Source organism: Schizosaccharomyces pombe, assembly GCF_000002945.2.
Source record: "Schizosaccharomyces pombe strain 972h- genome assembly, chromosome: I".
NCBI classification, from domain to species: domain Eukaryota; kingdom Fungi; phylum Ascomycota; class Schizosaccharomycetes; order Schizosaccharomycetales; family Schizosaccharomycetaceae; genus Schizosaccharomyces; species Schizosaccharomyces pombe.
Genome location: NC_003424.3, coordinates 4860073 through 4882760, shown reverse-complemented (window position 1 = coordinate 4882760; position 22688 = coordinate 4860073). Strand labels below are relative to the sequence as shown.

The 22688-nt window shown below is 36.3% G+C and overlaps 10 protein-coding genes and 15 long non-coding RNA genes across 25 annotated transcripts; 12 read left to right on the top strand and 13 right to left on the bottom strand.

The window, feature by feature from the left end:
• The first annotated feature begins 27 nt into the window (after nt 1–27).
• SPOM_SPNCRNA.4194 lies at nt 28–847 on the top strand. The gene has a single exon (NR_193555.1). It is a non-coding gene; the product is annotated as a non-coding RNA (long non-coding RNA).
• On the bottom strand, nt 812–1376 carry SPOM_SPNCRNA.255. The gene has a single exon (NR_150668.1). It is a non-coding gene; the product is annotated as a non-coding RNA (long non-coding RNA).
• On the top strand, nt 1242–1750 carry SPOM_SPNCRNA.4193. The gene has a single exon (NR_193554.1). It is a non-coding gene; the product is annotated as a non-coding RNA (long non-coding RNA).
• A 270-nt stretch (nt 1751–2020) lies between these two features.
• Nucleotides 2021–4182, top strand: gas1 (1,3-beta-glucanosyltransferase Gas1). The gene has a single exon (NM_001020192.3). The coding sequence runs from the start codon at nt 2308–2310 to the stop codon at nt 3934–3936; it is 1629 nt and encodes a 542-aa protein (NP_594765.1). The 5' UTR covers nt 2021–2307; the 3' UTR covers nt 3937–4182.
• SPOM_SPNCRNA.4192 lies at nt 2179–3736 on the bottom strand. The gene has a single exon (NR_193553.1). It is a non-coding gene; the product is annotated as a non-coding RNA (long non-coding RNA).
• A 125-nt stretch (nt 4183–4307) lies between the features above and the next one.
• On the bottom strand, nt 4308–4533 carry cmc4 (the record flags this gene model as incomplete). Its single annotated transcript, NM_001356186.2, has 1 exon — nt 4308–4533. The coding sequence occupies exon 1, from the start codon at nt 4518–4520 to the stop codon at nt 4308–4310; it is 213 nt and encodes a 70-aa protein (NP_001343131.1). The 5' UTR covers nt 4521–4533.
• Nucleotides 4534–4570: 37 nt separating this feature from the next.
• SPOM_SPNCRNA.1033 lies at nt 4571–7337 on the top strand. Its single transcript, NR_149875.1, has one exon. It is a non-coding gene; the product is annotated as a non-coding RNA (long non-coding RNA).
• On the bottom strand, nt 4641–7374 carry ceo5 (TTC27 family TPR repeat-containing protein). Its single transcript, NM_001020191.3, has one exon. It carries the CDS (start codon nt 7184–7186, stop codon nt 4733–4735), a length of 2454 nt encoding a protein of 817 aa, NP_594764.2. The 5' UTR covers nt 7187–7374; the 3' UTR covers nt 4641–4732.
• Nucleotides 7375–7709: 335 nt separating this feature from the next.
• On the bottom strand, nt 7710–8542 carry grx1 (glutaredoxin Grx1). The gene is made up of 4 exons (NM_001020190.3): nt 8472–8542; nt 8325–8377; nt 8059–8156; nt 7710–7935 (listed from the first exon to the last, which is right to left on the bottom strand). Exons 1-4 carry the CDS (start codon nt 8490–8492, stop codon nt 7802–7804), a joined length of 306 nt encoding a protein of 101 aa, NP_594763.1. The 5' UTR covers nt 8493–8542; the 3' UTR covers nt 7710–7801.
• SPOM_SPNCRNA.4190 lies at nt 7991–9606 on the top strand. Its single transcript, NR_193551.1, has one exon. It is a non-coding gene; the product is annotated as a non-coding RNA (long non-coding RNA).
• SPOM_SPNCRNA.4191 lies at nt 9132–9474 on the bottom strand. Its single transcript, NR_193552.1, has one exon. It is a non-coding gene; the product is annotated as a non-coding RNA (long non-coding RNA).
• Nucleotides 9607–9812: 206 nt separating the features above from the next.
• hit1 (HIT zinc finger domain-containing protein) lies at nt 9813–10822 on the top strand. The gene is made up of 2 exons (NM_001020189.3): nt 9813–10075; nt 10189–10822. Exons 1-2 carry the CDS (start codon nt 10008–10010, stop codon nt 10583–10585), a joined length of 465 nt encoding a protein of 154 aa, NP_594762.1. The 5' UTR covers nt 9813–10007; the 3' UTR covers nt 10586–10822.
• SPOM_SPNCRNA.4189 lies at nt 9887–10206 on the bottom strand. Its single transcript, NR_193550.1, has one exon. It is a non-coding gene; the product is annotated as a non-coding RNA (long non-coding RNA).
• On the bottom strand, nt 10735–12417 carry nup37 (nucleoporin). Its single transcript, NM_001020188.3, has 3 exons — nt 12236–12417; nt 12108–12184; nt 10735–11938 (listed from the first exon to the last, which is right to left on the bottom strand). Exons 1-3 carry the CDS (start codon nt 12259–12261, stop codon nt 10866–10868), a joined length of 1176 nt encoding a protein of 391 aa, NP_594761.1. The 5' UTR covers nt 12262–12417; the 3' UTR covers nt 10735–10865.
• Nucleotides 11450–11931, top strand: SPOM_SPNCRNA.4188. The gene has a single exon (NR_193549.1). It is a non-coding gene; the product is annotated as a non-coding RNA (long non-coding RNA).
• On the top strand, nt 12035–12568 carry SPOM_SPNCRNA.4187. The gene has a single exon (NR_193548.1). It is a non-coding gene; the product is annotated as a non-coding RNA (long non-coding RNA).
• Nucleotides 12569–12591: 23 nt separating this feature from the next.
• On the bottom strand, nt 12592–13295 carry SPOM_SPNCRNA.1032. Its single transcript, NR_149874.1, has one exon. It is a non-coding gene; the product is annotated as a non-coding RNA, possibly a small ncRNA (long non-coding RNA).
• A 182-nt stretch (nt 13296–13477) lies between these two features.
• SPOM_SPAC4F10.17 (uncharacterized protein) lies at nt 13478–14385 on the bottom strand. The gene has a single exon (NM_001020187.3). The coding sequence runs from the start codon at nt 14171–14173 to the stop codon at nt 13802–13804; it is 372 nt and encodes a 123-aa protein (NP_594760.1). The 5' UTR covers nt 14174–14385; the 3' UTR covers nt 13478–13801.
• A 57-nt stretch (nt 14386–14442) lies between these two features.
• SPOM_SPAC4F10.16C (P-type ATPase) lies at nt 14443–19022 on the top strand. The gene is made up of 2 exons (NM_001020186.3): nt 14443–18177; nt 18224–19022. Exons 1-2 carry the CDS (start codon nt 14651–14653, stop codon nt 18798–18800), a joined length of 4104 nt encoding a protein of 1367 aa, NP_594759.1. The 5' UTR covers nt 14443–14650; the 3' UTR covers nt 18801–19022.
• Nucleotides 18025–18891, bottom strand: SPOM_SPNCRNA.4186. The gene has a single exon (NR_193547.1). It is a non-coding gene; the product is annotated as a non-coding RNA (long non-coding RNA).
• On the bottom strand, nt 19004–21311 carry SPOM_SPNCRNA.1031. The gene has a single exon (NR_149873.1). It is a non-coding gene; the product is annotated as a non-coding RNA (long non-coding RNA).
• wsp1 (actin assembly factor) lies at nt 19254–21508 on the top strand. Its single transcript, NM_001020185.3, has 4 exons — nt 19254–19528; nt 19614–20954; nt 21005–21137; nt 21197–21508. The coding sequence occupies exons 1-4, from the start codon at nt 19313–19315 to the stop codon at nt 21229–21231; spliced, it is 1725 nt and encodes a 574-aa protein (NP_594758.1). The 5' UTR covers nt 19254–19312; the 3' UTR covers nt 21232–21508.
• SPOM_SPNCRNA.1030 lies at nt 21259–22579 on the bottom strand. Its single transcript, NR_149872.1, has one exon. It is a non-coding gene; the product is annotated as a non-coding RNA (long non-coding RNA).
• btf3 (nascent polypeptide-associated complex beta subunit) lies at nt 21497–22225 on the top strand. Its single transcript, NM_001020184.3, has 2 exons — nt 21497–21574; nt 21733–22225. Exons 1-2 carry the CDS (start codon nt 21529–21531, stop codon nt 22140–22142), a joined length of 456 nt encoding a protein of 151 aa, NP_594757.1. The 5' UTR covers nt 21497–21528; the 3' UTR covers nt 22143–22225.
• On the top strand, nt 22449–22669 carry SPOM_SPNCRNA.4185. Its single transcript, NR_193546.1, has one exon. It is a non-coding gene; the product is annotated as a non-coding RNA (long non-coding RNA).
• Nucleotides 22670–22688: the final 19 nt, after the last annotated feature.

Here is a 22688-nt window from a genome sequence, read left to right as displayed (position 1 = left end):
GCGTACCGTTCTGAATGGGCGGATAACCGCTAATGCAGAACACAACGGTAAACACACTAACACTGTTTTCTAAGCAATTGGAAAGGATAAACTAGCGAAGTCTTTCGAAGAGTTTTTTTAGCCGGAATATTTGAATGTTTGCTGCTTATTCATCAATAGGAAAAAAGGGTTTATATTCTTTGGGGATTCCGTGTTTACAAAACACTGAGTTTTTTCTGTAACTTAGGGTAAGATGGATTCTACATTGCATGTTTTTTAAGTATTTTGATTATTGTAAGCATTTTTTTACTATTCGACTTGACTCTGTTAAGAAAAATTTATTATTTAAACGGGAACAGATTAAAAAAATCGATAGTTAACCAATATCCCTTGTCTTCCTACAAGACTTTGTTAATTCCAATTTTTTATCATTGTTATTTTGGGCATTAGTTTTTAAGCTAAGAACTTCTACCCGATATGTAAGTATGAAAAAAAAAAAAGGTAGAAAAATTATATCATGAAACATTAGCTAGCGAAAGAAAATGCGCCAATAAGTCTATCCAAATTCGTTTTCTCTTTGTCTTCAAATGTTCAGGGGTAAAAACGATCATTTTATTTACTTTGTATTATTTTAATTAAATCGTGGGGTGATGAAACAAATATTGGTCTAACTATTCTCTCAATCAGTCGTTTACAGTAACCGAGAGGTAGAAGAAGAACAAAGAATTCATTTGAGTGTTTAACTAAGGGAAAAAGAATTCCTTGTACATTCAATGGATGAGAATGTTAAGGAATGCAAAATTGCGAAAAAATATTAAAATGAGCGAGAAAATACGAAATAAAACAGAGGCTATAATAAGATAAAGAAAAAACGCAAAAATTTTTTTCACAATATTGCACTAAAAAATAAAGTACAATGCTAATGAATTAATTTTATAAAGTAAAGTTTGGGAGTTTTCAATACAACAATAACGATATATCTGTGAAAAGAATTCAGATGAAAAAACAAATTTACTTTTGTGCAATTTGCTTTAATAACCATGTATACAGATAATTTTGAAATGGTATTTTTATTTTGTTATTGTTTGTTTCCCTCCTTCAGTTCACTCTTTTCTATTTTATTTTTTTATTATCCTTTTATTTTAAAATGAAACTATTATTTCTTATTTACTTGTGCTATTTCTTTCTTTCTTTTTTTTTCTGACATAAATTTTATCTGAATGAAAAATGAAAATTAAAAAAAAAAAGATATCTACTAGATGATATTGGATAGAAAATTTCAGTACTTAATATCGAATAAATTTTGAGGCTGAATCAGCTTTCCGCATATTCTCACAAAGTGTATTGAAATGAAACACTCTTTTATCTCATCTATTCGTTAATGATATAAATCACCAAGATTCACTTTATAAACCACGACAGAATTGCCACGTTCCCAATGTCGCTTTGTTATCCAAAGAGTTCCTACTAGGCTTCTCGCTTGAAAGACCGCGCAGTGCTAGATTCATTGCTCTGCGAGTCACTGTATTCCCCCAAAACGATAGTTACCAGGCCAACGACCATTATTTGTTTGTTTGTTTTGAATTTATTTGTTTACTTACACTGTAAACAATGAAAGTAGATCCGAAAAATTTTGGCATGTTTTGCCCAATCATAAAAGAGACTATCAATGCTGTGCCTCGGAAATGAACGACAACCCGGCATAGTTGCTAGGACAACAGTCGAATTGAGCAAAGGCAAACAGCTAGCGATGGTATTAGAAAAACAAAAATCAAGCTTGCTTCTTACATTGCATATCTAAATTTAGTCAATTCTTATTGAAGTTCTTTTGCTTTTCAAAAATCTTAAAACTATTTGTCCCAATCCCCCTTCTGCATTCAATTTACCAGCTTTGTTTACGTTTTGGTTCATGATCTTAAGACTTTGTTTATTTACATCTAATGACTAGCGAGGCTTTTCGTTGTCATTTCCTATTTACCTTGACAACCGCGACTTTGTGAAAATAATATATAAGCAACAAATACTGCTTCCGCTTTAAACCAACAACTCATTTAAGTTTTTATTCTTTCTTTATTCAACTACTAGTTGACACGCTTTCCATCTTTAATTATTGGAGGCGGTGCATCGTTTTTTAAGAAAAAGCATCTATATATTTTTTTAATAATTTTGAAAACGGTCGACTTGTATTGTTTATATACATTTCATTCCTTTTTAGACAGTCATTTTTTGACATTTTCATTCTTGCATTCCTTTTATTCGTCTTTCGCTTATAACACTGCATAACTTTTTATCTCTTTTAATACCCTGTTTCTTGTTTACTTAAAAAAAATGAAGTTCAGTATTCTATCTTTGGCCGTCGCCGGTCTCGTTGGCCTCGCTAAAGCCTCAGTTTCTCCTGTTCACGTTGATGGTCGTTACTTTTTTTACGAGAACGGCACTCGTTTCTTTTTGAAGGGTATCGCTTATCAACCTAACGTCGATGATAGTGACACTGAAGGTACTCTTTTCGTTGATCCTCTTTCTGATGGTGATGCTTGCTCCCGTGATGTTCCATACTTCCAAGAGTTGTCTGTTAACGCTATCCGTGTTTATGCCGTTAACGCGTCTCTTGATCACTCTGCTTGTATGCAAGCTTTTCAAGATGCTGGTATATACGTTCTTTCTGATTTGGCCCAACCTTATGAAGCCATTTCAAGCTCTGATCCTACTTGGACTGTTGATTTGTTTTCTAGATATACTGAAGTCGTTGATTCTTTGGCTCCCTATGATAACATGCTTGGTTTCATTGCTGGAAACGAAGTTATTCAAAATAACACTAACACAAATGCCGCTGCTTTCGTGAAGGCTGCCGTTCGTGACGTTAAATCCTATATTAAGTCTAGTGGTTATCGTCAAATTCCTGTTGGTTACTCTACAAACGACGAAGAGGTTACTCGTGACCCTATGGCGTATTACTTTGACTGCGGTGATGATGATGATCATGTTGACTTTTACGGTATTAACATTTATGAATGGTGCGGTGACAGTGATTTCGTTTCATCTGGTTACCAAGAACGTACTGAAGAGTTTTCCAACATGACTGTCCCTATGATTTTCTCAGAGTTTGGATGTATTGAAGTTCGTCCTCGTACATTCTCTGAAATTGTTGCCTTGTTCAGTGACAACATGACTGATGTTTGGTCTGGTGGTATTGCTTACCAATATTTTGAGAGTGAAAATGAGTATGGTGTTGTTACTGTTTCCGGTGACTCTGTTAGCACTCTCACCGATTTCCCTTACCTTTCTTCCAGATATGCCTCTGTCATCCCTAGTGCTTCTTATGAATCGACTATGTCTGCTACTTTGACCGCAACTATGTCCTGTCAAGCTACCAACAGTGCTTGGATGGCTGCTACTTCTCTTCCCCCTACTCCTTCAGAGGCTGTTTGTGAATGTATGGATAGTACTCGCAGTTGCGTTATCAACGATGATGTTAGCTCTGATGATTACAGTGATCTCTTCAGCTATGTTTGCAATGAAATTTCTTGTGATGGTATCACTGCTAATGGCACTTACCCTGGTCAATATGGTTCTTACAGTTACTGTGATGCTAAGCAACAATTGGATTACGTTCTTGATGCCTATTACAGTGCTAAAGGTGACTGTGACTTCAGTGGCTCTGCTACTTTAGTTTCTGCCTCTTCTGCCACTGGTACTTGTGCTTCATACCTTTCTGCTGCTGGATCTTCTGCCACCAATGCTATTTCTCTTACCGCTGACTCCAATGCAGTATCTAGAAACAGCTCTGCTTCTACCATGAGTACCAGTTACACTAGTGGCTCAGGCAGTAGCAACAGCTCTGGCAGCAGCAGCAACTCCAGCTCTAAGAGCAGCAGCGGTGCTAGCAGCTACAACCTTAACATGGTCATCACATTCCTCTCCGTTGTTATCGGTGGCACTGCTGTTTTGTTTATTTAAGCATTAATAATTTTTGCATGTTTTCGCTATTATAAGGCATCTATTGGGCGTTACAATACGCTGGCCTAAAGATATTTGGTTTAAATGATTTATATTTGTTATACCCGGAACTTTTTCTTCTTTTTGGGGGGACTTTTTTAAAAGTCAACTTGTTATATCATCATTTGGTTTACTTTCGTTTTATTCTTTTCTTTTGATATTTTTATCTGCCATGATTTCAATAATATAATCTGTTCGACTTCTCTTATTTGTATATTTAAGTGTAAAAGGAATTTATACTAGTATTGTCGTGTAAATCAGTTGTCTGTCTTCAGCGATGAATTTAATAGCATGTCGAGGTTGTATGGATACAAATTACGCATTCTTAAAAATTAGGTAAGGTTTCGCGATGACAGCTGTCTCAACAATGGCTTTAGTTCGGGACAAGTATGGGGTGCTTCGTTTCCGGTAAGGCTGTTTTTGTCATACCACCTTTTGCAGCATAAGAGCAAATCATTTACGAACTTTTCACAATTCCCTTGATTATATTGATTTCGTTGAATACAGCTTTGTAAATTACAGGCCTCTTTTTGGCAGTCGACCATTGTTAATGGCAGTGGTAAAAAAGATTACGTTTGAATCAAGGACAAACAACTTGAAATAAAGAAAGTTGGTTACCGCTCATTATTTTACTCTTTAGAAATTTTACAATAAAAGAACTCGAATTTTAATATAAATTTATTTTCCAGAAATGAATATGTTTGTCCAAAAAAAGATTGTTTTTTTAGAATGTAAATTAAGTTTCACCGAATTTCAATTACTTCAAATTTTCTAGTTCAGACTCCAACTTCTGATAAGATTCCGTATTTTCCCAAATGTTTTTTCCTTTCCCTATCAAAGAACGCAAGACGCTCCTTGATTTAAATTTCCAATCCTTAGCGACCACACCACCCATTCTTCCTGGCATTTCACCTAAATTAGCGTAAGCTTCTACGAGTTCCAAAGCTCCCTCAACAGTCTTATTCCAAGTTGCTTCATCTGAGGTTACATTTGGGCTTGAAATTAGTATTCGATATGCTTTTAATGTTGCATTCAAAGACTCGGCAAAATGCCTTCTCCATAAGTAATATCGAGCGACGATTCTCCATAAACGAACATCGTTTGTAATTAAAGGAACAACCATTTTTAATAGCTCGTTCAGCATCCTAGCAAGACCTGATGCGTCATTGTCGCAAGATTGCATAACATAATTTACTACCAAATCTAAACATTGAACATCCACAGCACGCTCACCCTCATCTTTTCCTTTTATTTCAATAATTCTTCTAAGAGCACGAATTACTTCAGACCATTTGTTAACATCAACCGAAATAAGCATATAGTTCTCCCAAATACGCCAATTATCATACATGTATTTAATTCCTTGTTGCATCGCATGCCATGCTTGTTCTTTGGTATGATCTTTTGCTTTTAACATAGCACTAGCAAGATTATTCCAACTCTCTCCATCTTCGGGGTTAATCGACAAACATCTGCTAAAAGCCTCCATGGCAGCGTCATATTTTTGCAACTCCAAAGCAGCACACCCATAAGTAAACCAGGTAGGATAAGACAAGGGATTTATTTTCAGTGATTCATTAAAACAATTCATAGCCTGCAATAGGTCACCTTTTTTGTAATAATATTTACCCAAGGACCGTTGAGCCGGAGCAAATCTTTTACAGGATAACTCCCATGCTTCAACATAATGTTTTGGATTGTTTTCAATATCTCCGAGTAGAGTACGAAGTAAAAAATCATATGGATCATTTTCCAATTCTCGCTTTATTACTTGAACGGCCAGATCTTGACGATTAAGTGAACAATGGCACATCACAACACAATCCCACATTTGTAAACGTTCAAAAATTTCGAGGGCTGATTTGGTGGCACCAACAGAGATGAACCTTTCAGCCAATTCAGCTTCTAACTGCCATCTAGATGGCATCAGCAAATTATAAAAGTAATTGAGACGTTCTTTCAACGAGGCAGAGTTTTCTCCATCTTGCGGTTTTGGAAGGAAAGATCCCAAACCTTCATCGTTCTCTGGTTTATCTACACCTTCAGGTGATTTACCAAAACTCAATTGATCGTTAAGTTGATCTAACAATGCTTGCATTTGAAGAACACTACGTTCAACAGTTCGACTTTTAAACCCCTCGAGACGAGCACGTACAAGCAAAGCCATTGTATAGACAGACCAATTAACAGGATAAACCAAAACGCGCTCTGCGTAAGGCGCCATTTCTTCACGCGTAAGTCCATCATCAGGATTGTTATTCTTTATGATATGGCAAAATGCAAGTAATAGAGATGCGTCCAATGGATCAAGTTTCGAGGGATGATTGGGATCTTCGGATGACAAAATCGGATCAAGTTCTTCAGAAGGAGCCAATGATTTTTGATCTTCTTTAAAGGAGATTTTCTCCAAAAGAGTATCATCATTTAACTCAAATGTTATCGGTTGAGTGCTAGTTGATTTGTTCTGCTCGGTATCTTTGCATCGGTCTCTAGACTTTGCTAAAACAACTAGCTGCGAAGTATCAAACGTTTGGAATTTTGTGCGTCGACCAAGAGCACCAGTTAATTCAAAATGAAAGTCCATTACTTTTGCTGATTCCTTCATCAACTGCAGAGCTAAAGTATCACGACCGTAATAAGATTGTATGAGGCCCATTTCCATAGTAAACCGCCCTTGTAAATCTCGATCTAGTGAAGAAACATGACTACTCACGATATGCATGCCTTCCATTATTTGATTAAACAACTCTGAAACGTGCTCTTTAAGCATTTGTTGGTGCAAAAAATCAAGGCGAGCTTTATACCATATGTGCAAAGGATCTTTGCTATTTGCGTAGTTAAATAAAGTCTGCGAAAGTAAAAGAAATAAAAGTTTTGGTGCAAGTCGATAAGGCCTTTCTCCTTCCACAGTTAAACTTTTTATAATGGCATCCTTTAATGTAGCCTCGTCGCGTAAACGCTGTGGAAGCCATATTTCAGGCTTAATGGGAAGATATGGTCCAGTATAATTATTCTGAATAAAATATTCCAACATCTGTATTGCAGTCTCAGCGAATTGATCACTGCTGACATTTTTCCCTAGCGGCTTTGAATCCCAATATTTGAACAAAAATTTAGGAATGTCAATACTAGGACAGAAAAACTGATCATATTCTTCTGTGCTTTTTAGAGAACCTCCAAAAAGGACCTCTTTATTTTCTATTGCTACCATTGTTTGGCAAAACTGAAAATTTTTGATTCAACAAATATATTTTCAGACAATCAACCTATTAAGCATTTATCCCGTCTAATAGTGGAATTTCTGTATTTAAAACAAAAAGGAAATCAATTCAATTCAGTAGTGAGTAAGGAAAATAGCTATTTTTTAGTTTGCTACTACAGGAATTGAAGATTGGAGTTGGGAACTCTGACTAATGTACCCAGAAATTTATAAAACCCAATTTTCAAGAATAGGTTCAGAAACTCTTCGAATTTACAGAGGTCTAATGATAAAGGATAAAAATGGCATTAATATTCCTTGATTTTGTTTTACCAGTTCAATAATTAAATTTTCAAAAATTTAAATCAGCTAGTACAAATTGTGCACAGATGAGTTACTTAATAAAGTAATCGAAAAGAGCAGTATTTCTCGAGTGATTTATTACTCAAAATAAAAGCAAAATTTATGTGCTATGTTGTAGTTAGTAGCTAGGAAAAACAGCTGCATCTAAGTTCTATCATTAGCTTTAAAATACCACAGATTTAGATTTAAGAGCTTTATAATACAGGTTTCTTCAGTTTGAGATATGTAATTTAAAGAAAAAAATTTATTGCTCATAGAATTTCATTAGGCAGTATTAAAAAGAGAGTCGAGCTCGCCCTTCTTGAATAATGCTTGGAAATCCGAGTTACCACCAACATGCTTTTGGTGAATAAAGATATTGGGTACGGTACGTTGACCGGTCTTCTTCAATAAGTAAGCTAATCAAGGAGGTTAGTATGCTTTTTTTTATACCATCCATTTTATACAGACTCAAGGTCTATTATATTATAGACAGATCTAAACTAGCATCAAGCAAAACAACAGATGCAATAAAAACTTACATTGAATCTCATCACCGTTGTTCATAAGGTCAATCTGGTATACCTGAGCCTTAATTTTCTTATCAGCGATCACCTTTTCAGTAGCATGGCAGTAAGGGCTAAAATTAAGAGTTAATATCACTGCTTAACAAAAAAAATTAAGTAGTCGGTTCTAGGCATATGGAAGTGTAATTTGTTAAAACAAAAATACAAGCGTTCAAACTATGGTAAGCCAGTGTGACAAATACACGCCCTTATGCAACGATTACTTTACTAAGCAAACGTACCAGTAAGACTTGGCAAAAACAACAACATCGTTGTCAGCAACGGCAGAGTCAACCTATACAGAAATGTTAGTACCCTGTAAAAGAACATTTTACCAAAATTCAGCGACATTGTGGTTAATCTCTGATTCTAGCCAAACGGATACGTACAAATGATTCAACACTAGACATGGTTCTAATAACGTAACAAACAAAAACCTTTAAATTTGGTGGTATGTGGTAGGCAGATATGTATTATCAGTTGTGTATTATATATATGTGCATGGTTTTCCATATTGCTAATTCATACGTCAGTGGAGCACGTATCCCTAACGTTAGAAAAGTCTAGTAGACTTATACGTTAGTAAACGGTTCAATAACCGAAAGACTAGCATATGGCAGGGAATATAATGAATTTTATGATTTTTATTATTTTTTTTTTAAAACCGCCTATAATGATTTCGTGCAGAGAATTGTACTAGTTGGATGTTTTCTGTTCTGTATGACTTGTTTATTCTAGCGACTTAGCGTGCTTTGCATTGTTATGAATAATAAGACTAAATGATTGCGATTTCGAATAGATTTCATTTATTTACAAATCTTATGAGCTCTGGCTACAACAATTAATTAATTAACGGATTTAAAGTGCATAGAAAAAAAAAGGCTAACCTATTTTTATAATTGCGTATGTTTAACTTGAATTTTCGTTATCTGTTAAGTAATAACAGTCAATCAATTGAAATAAAAATTGTGAATTGAGACCAAATATACCTTCATCGAAAAACCCTGCTTAAAATCTTTTTATTATCTATTTTAGTTTTCTGTGTCGATTTGTTACGCTAAACCATTTTTAAGCTTCTAATAAAGCAATGATATTACCTTGCTCAAAAACATTTGCTCTTGATCAACTTAAGCTATGTTGCCTACCCATTGACATGAACGTCAACAATTTAGCTAATTAGATAAACTAATGATTTACTATTTTCCTTTTTAGAAAAAAATTCTGGAAAATAGAGCTGTAAATCAATTAGCATTTTAAATACATGATTCGATGTTTCATCTGCTAACTTTAATATACGCAATTAAGTAGATATTTTTGAATAATGACTCTAAGAACGTCTCAGCATTATACAAGCATATCCTTAAAGATTTTATCAGATACTTCCTTTTATATTAAAAAATGAAAGGTTGTGATTCAAACACGTTGCTTATCATTTAAGATCGTTAGGGAGGGCTATAAACAAAAAATTGGAAACTGAGGATACTTTACAACAGCGCTTTGATCCTTCCCAAAGAAAGATTCATAATTTATTTCCTTTAAATAAGTACTTTTTTTAAAAAGCTTAAACTATTTACGACTAAGTCACTAAAATTCGTAACCAGAAAATCATTAAAAAGCTTTATATAGTGAGGGGTAACGATAAGTAAATCCACCATGCTAATCTAAAAAAATGTACTCGCTAGAGATGCAGAGATAGTTTATATTGAGAATATTCAAAAAAATATTATTTTACTGTTTACCATAGCTTTCGAACATATCACAAAAGAGGGAAAAACCAGAGCCTTTTTATTCAGTGTTAACTGTATTTTGAACTAGCAAGGTTTGACGTTACTCTATTGCTCTTCTCCCTTTAATCTTATTTTGTTTGAGCTTGTCTAAAAAAAAAGGTTTCTCCTCTAATACATTAGAAAAATTTAAACGCTATCATGACAACTTGTTCAATATGCAACGAATCAGAAATAAAATATAAATGCCCGAAGTGTTCATTTCCTTAGTATGTGCTTGTAAGCTCAGAACAATGCATTTTGTTTCAATACACATTAACCCATGAACCAATGCTTTATTCTTTTTTTCTGTTTCCTAAAAATACTAATATAGAATTAATAGTTGTTCATTACCTTGCTGGAAAATCCACCAAAGTCAATGTGAGACTGTAAATGACAATAACACAACAACATTCAAAGGAGTTAAAGAACCTTTAAACCCCCCAGAACCTTCTCCTAATGTTATCTACGTTAATGGAAGAATCCCAAGTTTAGCAGAAGAGGCATTGCCAAGTGAAAGTCTTTTGGAATCTATTGTCGAAGATCCTAGCATAAAAAATTTAATTGAAAGTAATGCCGAGCTTTTACATATAATGAAAGAATTAGTGAACCTTGACCGTGAGGAAGAGGGTTCTGTTCCTCTGAAAACCTTAGATGCTATTCAGCAACAGCGGCTACACAATCCATCTTTCGAAAAACTGGCATCCATGATTCTGGAAAAATATTATGCTCAAAAATAATGGGTTTTATCATTGTAACGAACATTTAGAAGATTCAATTCAAATCGCATATCGGTTATTGGAAGTTGAAATATCAAAGGCGATATTTGAACCAAGGCGAATTGTTTACGAAAGCAACACATCCATTTAAAATTTTTAAAAGTAACAGCGTTTACACGATGTTAATACATAGCAAATACTACTTTTTGGTTTAACTATGAACATTAATATTTATTCAATACAATTTCCTCTCCTGAACCCGTTTATTTTAGTTCGATGTTAAGTATATTGTTCTATACCCTCATAATCTCGTAAACCCCATCAATCTGGTAAGCAAAACAGATCCTTCCGTAGCTATAGCAAGATGTGATCCATCTTGGTGCCAGCAAAAGTCAACGATGGGCATACCTAATTGAATAGGAATTGAATTCGAGTCCTTTTCATATGTATTAATGAGCTGTATTAAGCCGTGCTGAGAATGTGCCGTAGCAAAGTAATCCATGTAACGGGGATGTGGGCAAGCACCAAGCAAGGATGGGAACAATGAAATGCCTTGCACGTTGGGCAGTAGATTTTTGGGTCCCAATTTCATAGTGGAATCCGAGATTTCATTGTAATCGTTATTAGCAAAAAGATTCCAACGAAGCCAAGCCCCACTTTTACACATTGCAAGTATACCGCTTCCATCACTTCCGATCCATCGAACGTTAGCTAAAGAGGAAGCAATGCCGCTACTATGACAGGTGTTAACGAGTGGCAGGGTATTCAAAGTCAAAAGCCATGGATTTTTAACCAACTCGGTTTGAGAATTTTCTTCAGCTGATAAATTCAAAGTCCAGTCAAAAATCCTAATATTACCATTCCTTTCTCCAACAATCAATTGATTAGGATTAGATGGGCGAAATTGGACACTAATACCAGGGGAAGACAATGGGTATCCAGCTAAAATAGGCCCTTCATCAGTCAGTCTCCATATAATCAACGTACAATCGTCGCCCACAGATGCTATCACCTGCTCAGCGAGACGATTATCAGCGGAATAGACGTCTGCAATATCGATATCATTCACAAAATTATGATGCCCAGATTTTCCGCCCAACACATGTTGAGTAATAATGGTTTCATTCTTTGTAATTATTAGACGAACTGTATTATCCTGACACACACATGCAAGAAACAAAGAATACACAGGTGAGGAATTCACATTTCCATCGCCATCATGCAAATTCTCAGAATAACTACAGCTAGATGAAAAAGAAAGATGCAAAGTGGGTAACCCAGTTTGAATAGTGAACAACTCTTGTAATGTCAAACCTGTAGATCCGGGCGTCTGTTCTTCTGAAGCACAATAAATAGTGATACCCGTATCATGGCCTGTATAAGGTTAATCATTAGTTTAAAACGTTTAGAGGAATGCTATTTGAAGATAATTGTTTCATTAGCACTGAGGTTTTCTCAAATATTGTAACTTAGGAAAACAGAAAAGAAGAAATGAGTAATACGTAAATTACCATTCGTCGTAACATTCAGATATCTTACATACCTATGGCAAGAAGATTTGAACAGGAAGGAGACTGGGAACACCAAGTCGTTGTATACGGGCGGACATTAAGAGGCAATCTAATAAACAGAAGTTAGAAAGAGACATAAACGAAATAACGCTGAACGTACTGATACTGGTTAGAGGAAAGAGTCATGACGAAAAATAGTTTTCAAAAAAAACGGAAAGAATGAACGCTTTATTGTGCAGACAATAAAAAGATAAAGAAATTAAAAATGCATTTATATATACAAATGGAAAAAGAGAAGTTTCGGCCACGTTTTCTAGTGATATGGTGTTGCAGGTAACTAGTGGGTTACGTGAATTGGATGAAGCTGAAGAAAACGTTCTACCTTACGGAGCCAAAACTACCACCATTAATTTACAAAAAATCAAACGAAAACCTATACAAAGCAGTTTAGATAATGAAACACGATAAATATAACCATTTTAATGCAATTACTAAAATTTGTACTTATACTAAATATCTTTTAATAATTTAACTTATATTCAATTAACAAATAGAGTGTTTACTAAATACATCAAAATAAAACTATATGTAAAAAAACCAACACGATATTCCACTGATTTATTGCAGAACGAAAAGTAATAATTGCGTTCCGTATGAAGTATACAGCGGTTTTATTCTTTCCAACACGTTCCCCAAGCCAATTACATAAACCGTGACACAGGCTTGTGAATAGTGTGGATAAAAACGAATGTAAAGCATTGTAAACGACAAATGGGGTTTTTTATAGCATAATGATCATTTTAGCAGTCACATCTTCTCGTATAAACCAGATTTTGTGGAGGGAGTAAATGCAGTAAATATTGAAAATTTGAAAAAACCTTCGGAAATCTTAGCTTGGGCATTTCATTCTGAGCCGAAATCTTGGCAACTTCAAAAACCCAAGGGCTATGGCTATTCTTGCTTCAAGACTAGTAAAATATAATACAATCGAGTACTATCATGTTGGTGAATGATATTATGTTATTGACTGTAGAGCGTATATAACATGAGAATGTCACTGTACAATAACGGAATTTATTTACTTTAAAAATGTTGGCAAGTTGCAATACAAATTTGAAATTATTGCTTTGAACAGCCTTTGGGATTTATCGCTATGCTTACAACGAGCGGCATTGAATTTACTGGAGTAGAATGGCATGAATGTGTTTGACCAAAATGAGTATTATTACCATTATCCATTACAATGCCTTTATACAACTATCCGGCCTATAGAATAACAAAATTTAAATTTGACCATAGTAGCTGTTGACAGCATGTGGGCCATAAAGTTTTTACATACAGTCAAGTCCATACTAAGGCTAGCATCGGCAATGCAAAATATGCAGTATCACTGCCACGAATACCAGACTATACAACCGGAATATAATTAACACATCTCGCGATAATCTCATTCTTATTTAAATCATGAAATTTTTTTTTTTTGCTATCATCAAAAATTGAATTTATTTTGTAAATAAAAGCCAGGAACCGTTGAACTATGATTTTTAGTTTATTAACAATCTTCTAGCTTCGTTTTGTAAATCATGCATTGTTCGTTCATATAAATCCAAAAAGAAAGCGATGTTTTCAAACGTGAAGCATCTTTAAAATCATAAAGAGCATCAAGGAGCTTGTATACAAGCTTCCACTCAATACATTAACTCGATTCATTTACAAGGAATCCTCTTTATTCCTTTTTAACACCACCATCACGATTCATCCCCTCACGACGAGTTTCTTCGAGTACGTTTTCCGACCGTTGGCTAAATTCCTCTTTTATTTTCTTACCAGCATCTTTCGCCTTTTGCTGATAGTCGGTATCTTTTGCATCCTTGGCAGTTTGCTTTACCGATTGCTTTGCATTCTCAGCCATTTCCTGTGGTGACTTATCTTTGTTTTCATCTATCTTTTTCGAAGCCTTACCAGTTGCTTTTTTGACAGTTTGACTGATTTTCTCAGGTGCTTCTTCCAGTGTTTCTTTTATATATTGACGAATTGTTGTATTAGCAGGATTGGTTGCCTTCCAAGCGAAAGCAATTCTTGCAGCACGAAACGCCATGTTAACAATATGAAGATAAAAAAAATAAAGCAAAAAATATAAAATTTGTGTAAGTTTTAGTTACCAACGCTAGTGGGTATGAACTAAAACGTTATACTTTATCTGTTTATGGTGCCTTAGCAATTTTCCAATTCTGTTTTCTTTTTCAAGACGAAAAAAATTAAACAACAATAAATATGCTTTATTTGTTGTTATTGAGAAATCGTTTATTTACTTTACCCATACCCTTTGCACTGTATATATAGTACACCCCAGCACTTAAGGATTACATCAATACACATCATCTTGCCATACCCATTTTGCCTCCTCAAAGGACTTTCTCTACGCCGAATTTTGAGCTTAATTGAACTAATTCTGTACGTAAGCGATATCAATTCTGTTTATTTCCCAGTTGTGTCATTGGTATCGTCGAACGTTGCAGTCGTTCGTAATTCTGCAACTGATTGGGAAGAATTTGAGGAATTGTAGATCCCTTTGATGCCTAGCCTAATCAATTTTGATGCTATTAGTTCATTGAAATCCTCTTTGCATGGCTTATCCATATGTGCTTTTAATCATCTACACCATGTACCTCAGCACAATGGCTCATTAGCTCATGAGGGACCTACAAACCAAACTGATTATTCTTCTCGTCATCACGAAAGCCAGTTTTCACAAGAAGCACATGCGGAACAACGTTCGAGGGATGATGAGGAAGCTAACTCTTTTGAAGGTTCGTGTAACAACTCAGATCAGTCATGGACTAGCCGTGTTACATCAAAGAAGAATGAAGCTGGGACCGAAAGTGGAGATGCTTCTGTTCGCAGAATTTACGTAACTAGCATTCCAGAAGAACACAGGCATTTACCATCGCAATGGTTTCCTAGTAATAAAATTCGCACAACCAAGTATACTCCAGTTTCGTTTATCCCCAAAAATCTTTGGAATCAATTTAAAAACATAGCAAATGCTTTTTTTTTGTTTGTCACTCTTCTTCAATGTATTCCGTTGTTTTGTCCCGAGCACCTGGGCTTATCGTTTATTCCTTTGAGTGTTATTTTGCTTACTACAGCTATTAAGGATGGAATTGAGGATTATCGGAGATGTGTTCTTGATAAGAAGTTTAATAATACCTTAACTTGGAAATTGGTAGGGTTCAATAATGCCAATGCATTAGGCGAGCATATTGGATTATGGAGAAAATTAAAAAAATTTATTTCTCATACCGTCGCCGATATGTCCTATTGCCTTAAAAATTCCGGTATCTCATCTGGGCTCGCTACCTTAACCGTGGATAATATATCCCACAGGCACAGTCTCGAATCCGACTCTGCCTTTACTTTATCATCTGTTTCACAAGATAGTCTTGAGATTCATGAGATTGGTAACAGTGGTCCTTCCAACAGCTTTTCTGTCATCCAGGAACAATCAACAGGCTCATCGAATGCCAAATTTGAGCGTGTGTGTAGGAAAAGTTTGCTTGTGGGCGATATCGTTAAGGTTTTGGCTGATGAAGCGATTCCTGCTGACTTGCTCATCTTAAGCACAGAAAACTCAAACGGTGTTTGCTATGTGGAAACAAAAAACCTTGATGGTGAAACTAATTTGAAAGATAAATACGCATTATGCTCAACAAAATGCTGTAAATCAGAGTATAGGTGTAGTGCGGCATCTTTTTGGGTTGAATGTGAACAGCCTCATGCTGATCTGTACAGTTTGAACGGTGTCGTCAAAGCACCCGGCGCTGTGCAATCACCGTCTGAGAGTACAAACGGAAGAAAAATACATGAAGAACCTTTTAGTATTTCTAACGTTCTACTGTGTGGGTGTACTCTGAGAAATTCAAAATGGGTTATTGGTCTTGTTTTATATACAGGATCAGAAACTCGCATACAGAAAAATCGAGGGTTAACTCCTTCTAAACGAAGTCGCATTACTCGTGACTTGAATTGGACAATAATTCTCAATTTTCTATTATTGTTTGCTATGTGTTTATTTTCTGGTGTGTTACGCTCTATCTATTCAGCTCAGAACAACTCTGCAAGGGTGTTTGAGCTATCAAAAAATTCAAACACCGCTCCTGCGCATGGCATCATCAGCATTTTCACTTCCCTCATTCTTTTTCAAAATTTAGTGCCGATTTCTCTATATATCACTATGGACATTGTTAGAAGCATACAGTCCTATTTTATTTTTAGTGATCGAGAGATGTATGATGAAAAACTAGACTGTCCTTGTTCTCCGAAATCGTGGAACATATCCGATGACCTTGGACAAATAGAGTACATATTTTCAGACAAAACCGGAACTCTTACTCAGAATATAATGAGTTTTAAAAAATGTTCAATTAACGGTATTCGCTATGGCAAAAGTCACAATGAAGATACATGCATCAAAAAACGAAGGAATTTAAATTACAATGAAAACTTATCATGCAAGGTTGACTTGGATAAAAAGAAAATGCTTGAGACATTAAGTTTAAGCGACTCACCTAACCCAGAATCAATCACTTTCATTTCAAGTAAATTCGTCGACCATCTGCAATCCAACGAAAATTATATTCAAACTGAAGCCTGCTTCGAATTTTTTAAAGCACTCGCTCTTTGCCATTCTGTGGTAACAGACGTCCAAGACGAAACACTTATTTACAATGCTCAGTCTCCAGACGAAGAAGCATTAGTGAAAGTTGCTCGTGATTTCGGGTTTACGCTTCTAAATACAAAAAACAGACGCTATACTATTCGCATTAGGGGTGAAAATAAGAATTTTCGAGTTTTGGATATAATCCCTTTTACTTCTACGAGAAAGCGTATGAGCGTGATAATTCGTGATGAGGATGGTATAATTCATTTAATTTGTAAAGGTGCGGATACGGTAATATTTCCAAGGCTTTCCAGCGGACAAAACAATATCATTGAAAAGACGAAGAAGCATTTAGCTTCATTTTCATCCGAAGGATTTCGTACGTTATGTATCGCTCGTCGAACTATTGATAAGCAAGATTATCTTGAATGGAAAGTGAATTTCAACGAAGCTAATAGTGCCATTCATGAACGGAACGAAAAGGTCAGTAAAGTTTCAGAGATGATTGAGCAAGAGCTTGAATTACTCGGTGGAACAGCAATTGAAGATAAACTTCAAGAGAATGTACCAGAAACTATCGCTCTTTTGGCTATTGCTGGAATTAAGTTGTGGGTGTTGACTGGTGATAAGGTAGAAACGGCAATCAACATTGGGTATTCATGCAATCTTCTTGATCCAAACATGACTATTTTTCGAATTGATGCAAACTCTTTCGGTGCCTTAGAAGAAGTAGAAGCTTTTATTAGAAACACATTATGCTTTAATTTTGGATACATGGGAACGGATGAAGAATTCAGATTTTTGTTGAAAGACCACAGTCCGCCATCTCCGAAACACGCCATAGTTATTGATGGGGATGCCCTGAACTTTGTTTTGTCTGAACAGGTCTCTTTTCTTTTTTTAATGTTATGTAAGCAGTGTAAGACAGTTTTGTGCTGCAGGGTTAGTCCCTCTCAGAAGGCAGCTGTTGTTGCTTTAGTCAAGAAGAGTCTAAATGTTGTCACTTTAGCAATTGGAGATGGCGCTAATGATGTTTCGATGATTCAAGAAGCCGACGTTGGAGTAGGGATAAAAGGCGTTGAAGGGCAAGCAGCTTCAATGTCGGCGGATTATGCCATCGGTCAATTTTCTTTCCTAGGGCGACTACTTCTAGTTCATGGACGATGGGACTATAAAAGAATGTCTCAAATGATTTCATTCTTTTTTTACAAAAATGTTATTTGGACATTTATACTTTTTTGGTATCAATTTTATAACGAGTTTGATGGAAACTACATATTTGATTATACCTACGTGATGCTTTTTAATCTGCTGTTCACATCACTACCCGTAATTATTGCAGGTTGTTTTGACCAGGACGTTGACGCATCTGTTTCAATGAAAAATCCAAGCTTATACCAACGGGGAATTTTAGGTCTAGAATGGAACGGAAAGAGATTTTGGTAAGTATAACTCTGAAGATTTCTGTTTGCTAAATATTTATTTTAGGTCTTACATGCTAGATGGAATATATCAATCATTGGTATGCTTTGGGGTAGCTCTATTTGTTTTTAAGTTTGGTGATTTTGTAAGTTGGACTGGAAGGAACATCGAGTGTATAGAAGACATAGGACTTTTTATATCCTCTCCTACTATTTTTGTAATCAACATTTTTATATTGATGAATCAAGAGAGATTGAATTTAATATCACTTATTACTTGGATGTTCAGCATAGGTGTATTTTGGATATGGACATTTATTTATTCAGAAGTTGGCCCCTCTTACGCTTTCCACAAATCAGCTTCGCGAACTTGTCAAACTTTTGGCTTTTGGTGTGTTACTGTTTTAACCATTGCCTTATGTTTGTTGCCTCGCTTTTCCTATATTTGCTTACAAAAATTGTTTTATCCTAGAGATATTGACCTTTTACGGAGACGACTTTGTGCAAAGTCAGATGATGAGACTAGCAGTAGTTCATCATTTGCAACAGATATAGAAATGTGCGAACAATGTAACGACCCATTAAGTTCGAAAAAAAATTCCGGTATTGTTACTTCAGTTTCATTCGATGATTCTAATAAGTAGCCATACATCTGAGTTCGCACTGTTTGTTTATGTAGTTATACTACTCCTACCGGACGAGAGTCTTTTTATTATCCTCAACATCACGAATGACTTTTTCTTAATGTTCCCTTTTTTTTCTAATAATTAATGATTATGATTAAGTCATTTTTTTAATAATCTTATAATAAACTAACATTATGAGACAAGCAAACTTCGTATGGTTGAATAAATTTTATTTACCTCTTTACAATGAGGACGATAAGTATGTAGAATGTAAAAAATATTAAACCCGAATTAATGTCTCAAGTTTTATTAATCTATAAACAGTTAATATAATTAGCAAAATTTACCAGCTGCTAATAAGTGCGTTGCAAATTTTTATAGTACATAGCGTAGTATAGTATACTACACTAATTATCACTCATTGGCTTGTTAACTACAGTGAAAATGCTAACAAACGGGAGGAACCAAAACACCACTTATACCACTGTGAGACAGCAATTTTTGAATTGCATTACAATCCGAAAATTCAAATGCCTCCATCTTCCTCTATAACTCAAGAGGATAAGGCAACTATCCGTAAATACATACCTAAAAGCACAAATAAAATCATTGCAGCAGCCGTCGTCAAGCTATATGTAGCTTATCCTGATCCGAACAAATGGAATTATACAGGTCTTTGTGGTGCTCTTGTATTGTCCTATGATACAACAGCAAAATGCTGTTGGTTTAAACTGGTTGACGTTGTGGTATGTGTATGAAGCTTTGATACTCAAAGCAAACTACAAAGAGTGGTATACAATTTAATTGAATTATAACCTTCTAACGTTTTAGAATAATAGTGGTATAATATGGGACCAAGAGCTTTATCAAAATATGGACTATCGCCAAGATCGTACATTTTTTCATTCTTTCGAGCTTGATAAATGCCTAGCAGGTTTTAGTTTTGCAAACGAGACAGACGCTCAAAAATTTTACAAAAAGGTTTTAGATAAAGGTTGCCATCCTGAATCAATTGAGAATCCGGTTTTGTCATTTATTACCAGAAAAGGTTCTTCTAGACATGCGCCTAACAACAGCAATATCCAACCTCCCTCAGCTGCTCCTCCTGTACCTGGAAAGGAAAATTATAATGCTGTTGGATCTAAAAGTCCCAATGAGCCCGAGCTTTTAAATTCGCTTGATCCGAGCTTAATTGATTCTCTAATGAAGATGGGCATTTCCCAGGATCAAATTGCTGAAAACGCAGATTTCGTCAAAGCGTACCTTAATGAATCAGCTGGTACACCTACCAGTACTTCTGCACCTCCCATCCCTCCAAGCATTCCTTCCTCTCGTCCCCCAGAGCGTGTTCCTTCTTTGTCTGCACCTGCTCCTCCCCCAATTCCACCTCCATCTAATGGAACTGTCTCTTCTCCTCCTAACTCCCCTCCCCGTCCTATCGCTCCTGTTTCGATGAATCCTGCTATTAATTCCACCTCGAAACCTCCACTCCCTCCACCATCTTCAAGAGTCAGTGCGGCAGCTCTAGCTGCTAACAAAAAACGACCTCCTCCGCCTCCGCCTCCATCCCGTCGTAATCGTGGTAAACCACCGATTGGTAATGGTTCTTCTAACTCGTCTCTTCCTCCACCTCCACCACCTCCTAGATCTAATGCTGCTGGCTCAATTCCTTTGCCGCCTCAAGGTAGATCTGCTCCTCCTCCACCTCCTCCAAGGTCTGCTCCTTCCACTGGGAGACAACCACCCCCTTTATCTTCATCTCGTGCAGTTTCAAACCCACCAGCCCCTCCTCCAGCTATTCCTGGTCGTTCTGCGCCTGCACTTCCCCCTCTTGGTAATGCATCACGAACAAGCACACCTCCTGTCCCTACACCTCCTTCTCTTCCTCCTAGTGCACCTCCATCTTTGCCCCCCAGTGCACCACCTTCTCTACCTATGGGCGCACCAGCTGCTCCCCCCCTACCACCTAGTGCACCAATTGCTCCTCCTCTACCCGCTGGTATGCCAGCTGCTCCACCATTGCCTCCCGCTGCACCAGCTCCTCCTCCAGCTCCAGCTCCTGCGCCCGCCGCGCCTGTTGCTTCGATAGCTGAATTGCCTCAACAAGACGGCCGTGCTAATTTAATGGCCAGTATCAGAGCCAGCGGTGGTATGGATTTACTGAAAAGCAGGGTAAGTATTGATATTATTACTTAATGGTTACTCGTACTAATATTTTCCAGAAAGTATCTGCTTCTCCTAGTGTCGCATCTACAAAAACTTCGAATCCTCCGGTAGAAGCACCCCCTTCTAACAATCTTATGGATGCATTGGCAAGCGCTTTGAACCAACGTAAAACCAAAGTCGCTCAGAGTGGTATGTCCGGATTTCTCGTATTTTTTTTCAAAAGTTCTTAAGTTTACTAATTCTTTCAGACGAAGAGGATGAAGACGACGATGAGTGGGACTAGTTATTAATATCTTTGAAATTACCTATACTTTTTTGATTCACACAGTCTTTTAAAGTTTTGTTAAACGACTTCACTATTTTTATTTGGATTTGTGTTTATTGTATTAGAGCAAACACCATTTATTCTAAATTGAATAACGCGAATTTGTGTTGATATTACTATTCATATATCGCAACACAGTGTGTATCTTTACTTTATTGTAAGTATGGGAGCAGTCACACATTTCGGTACCACAACTTTAGAAACGTCAAGTTCAAGTCCTTCCACAACCAAAAACGTTTGGTCAAATAGAAACAAATGGATCCCTCCAAATTGGCTAAGTTGCAGGCTGGCGCTCGTATTGGTATGTTCGAATGCATCCCCGTGTTTTGAAGTTGACACCAGCTCTAAGAAATGCCTTGAACGGTTTCAAAGTGGTTCCACTGTAATTGATGCTGGCTATTGAAAACACAGTTGTACTTTTTTCATAGAGAACTGCTTAATTAACTTATCATTGTATAGGTGGAAAGGGTACCCCTCGTCGTAAGGTGAAGAAGCCTTCTAAGTCTGCCATGAGTGCTGCTGATGACAAGAAGGTTCAAGGTGCCTTGAAAAAGTTGAATATGCAAAACCTTGCTGGCATCCAAGAGGTTAACATGTTCAAGGAAGATGGCGGAGTCATTAATTTCCGTGCACCTACCGTTCATTCCTCGCTTCCTAATGAAACTACAGCTATCTATGGTAAAGCAGAGGAAAAGACTTTGTCTGAGATTTTGCCTGGCATTTTGAACAACCTTGGTCCTGAATCCTTGACTGCCCTTCGTCAAATGGCTGAGCAATTAAAGGTCAGTGAAGGTGAAAAGGGAGCTGATGCACAAGCCGACGATGGAGAAATTCCTGACCTTGTCGAAAAGTTTGACGAACAAGATTAAATAAGCAACAAAATATTTCATGTCGGATTTTTGACTCAAGATTTGGGTGCTAATATATGTAAAGTGACTATGGTATTATCAGTAATTTGAAAAATCGTAATTATGTAATTCGTAAGATAAAGATTTTAGCAAATTTAAGTGCAGTAAGCGAGGGATATACTGACGCTTTGTAAATGCACGTTGGCAAGGTACAAGAGGTCTCTCTTGTACTTGTTAAGGTTATACAATTCAACCATTTTCAATATATAGTTTTCTTTGATTAATTTGGTTAAAAAATCTTTGCTGTCATTTTCCTTATAAGTAAGCTTGGCAATAATCTTTTTAAAGATGGTTTGGACTTATTCAAGAATTGCGGAAATTAGCCTACGTTAAGCATTTACTTCGTATTGTTAATAGGAATCGCTAATTTCAATAAACTAAATTTTCGATGCGGCGTGGTAGGCAATTATTGCAGAACACCCACGTTCCACAGTAAGTGCATCTCCCCCACACGATTGTCGCCGCTACCCCCGCTCAGCTGTATTTGTCGTTATTTATTGCAACGGC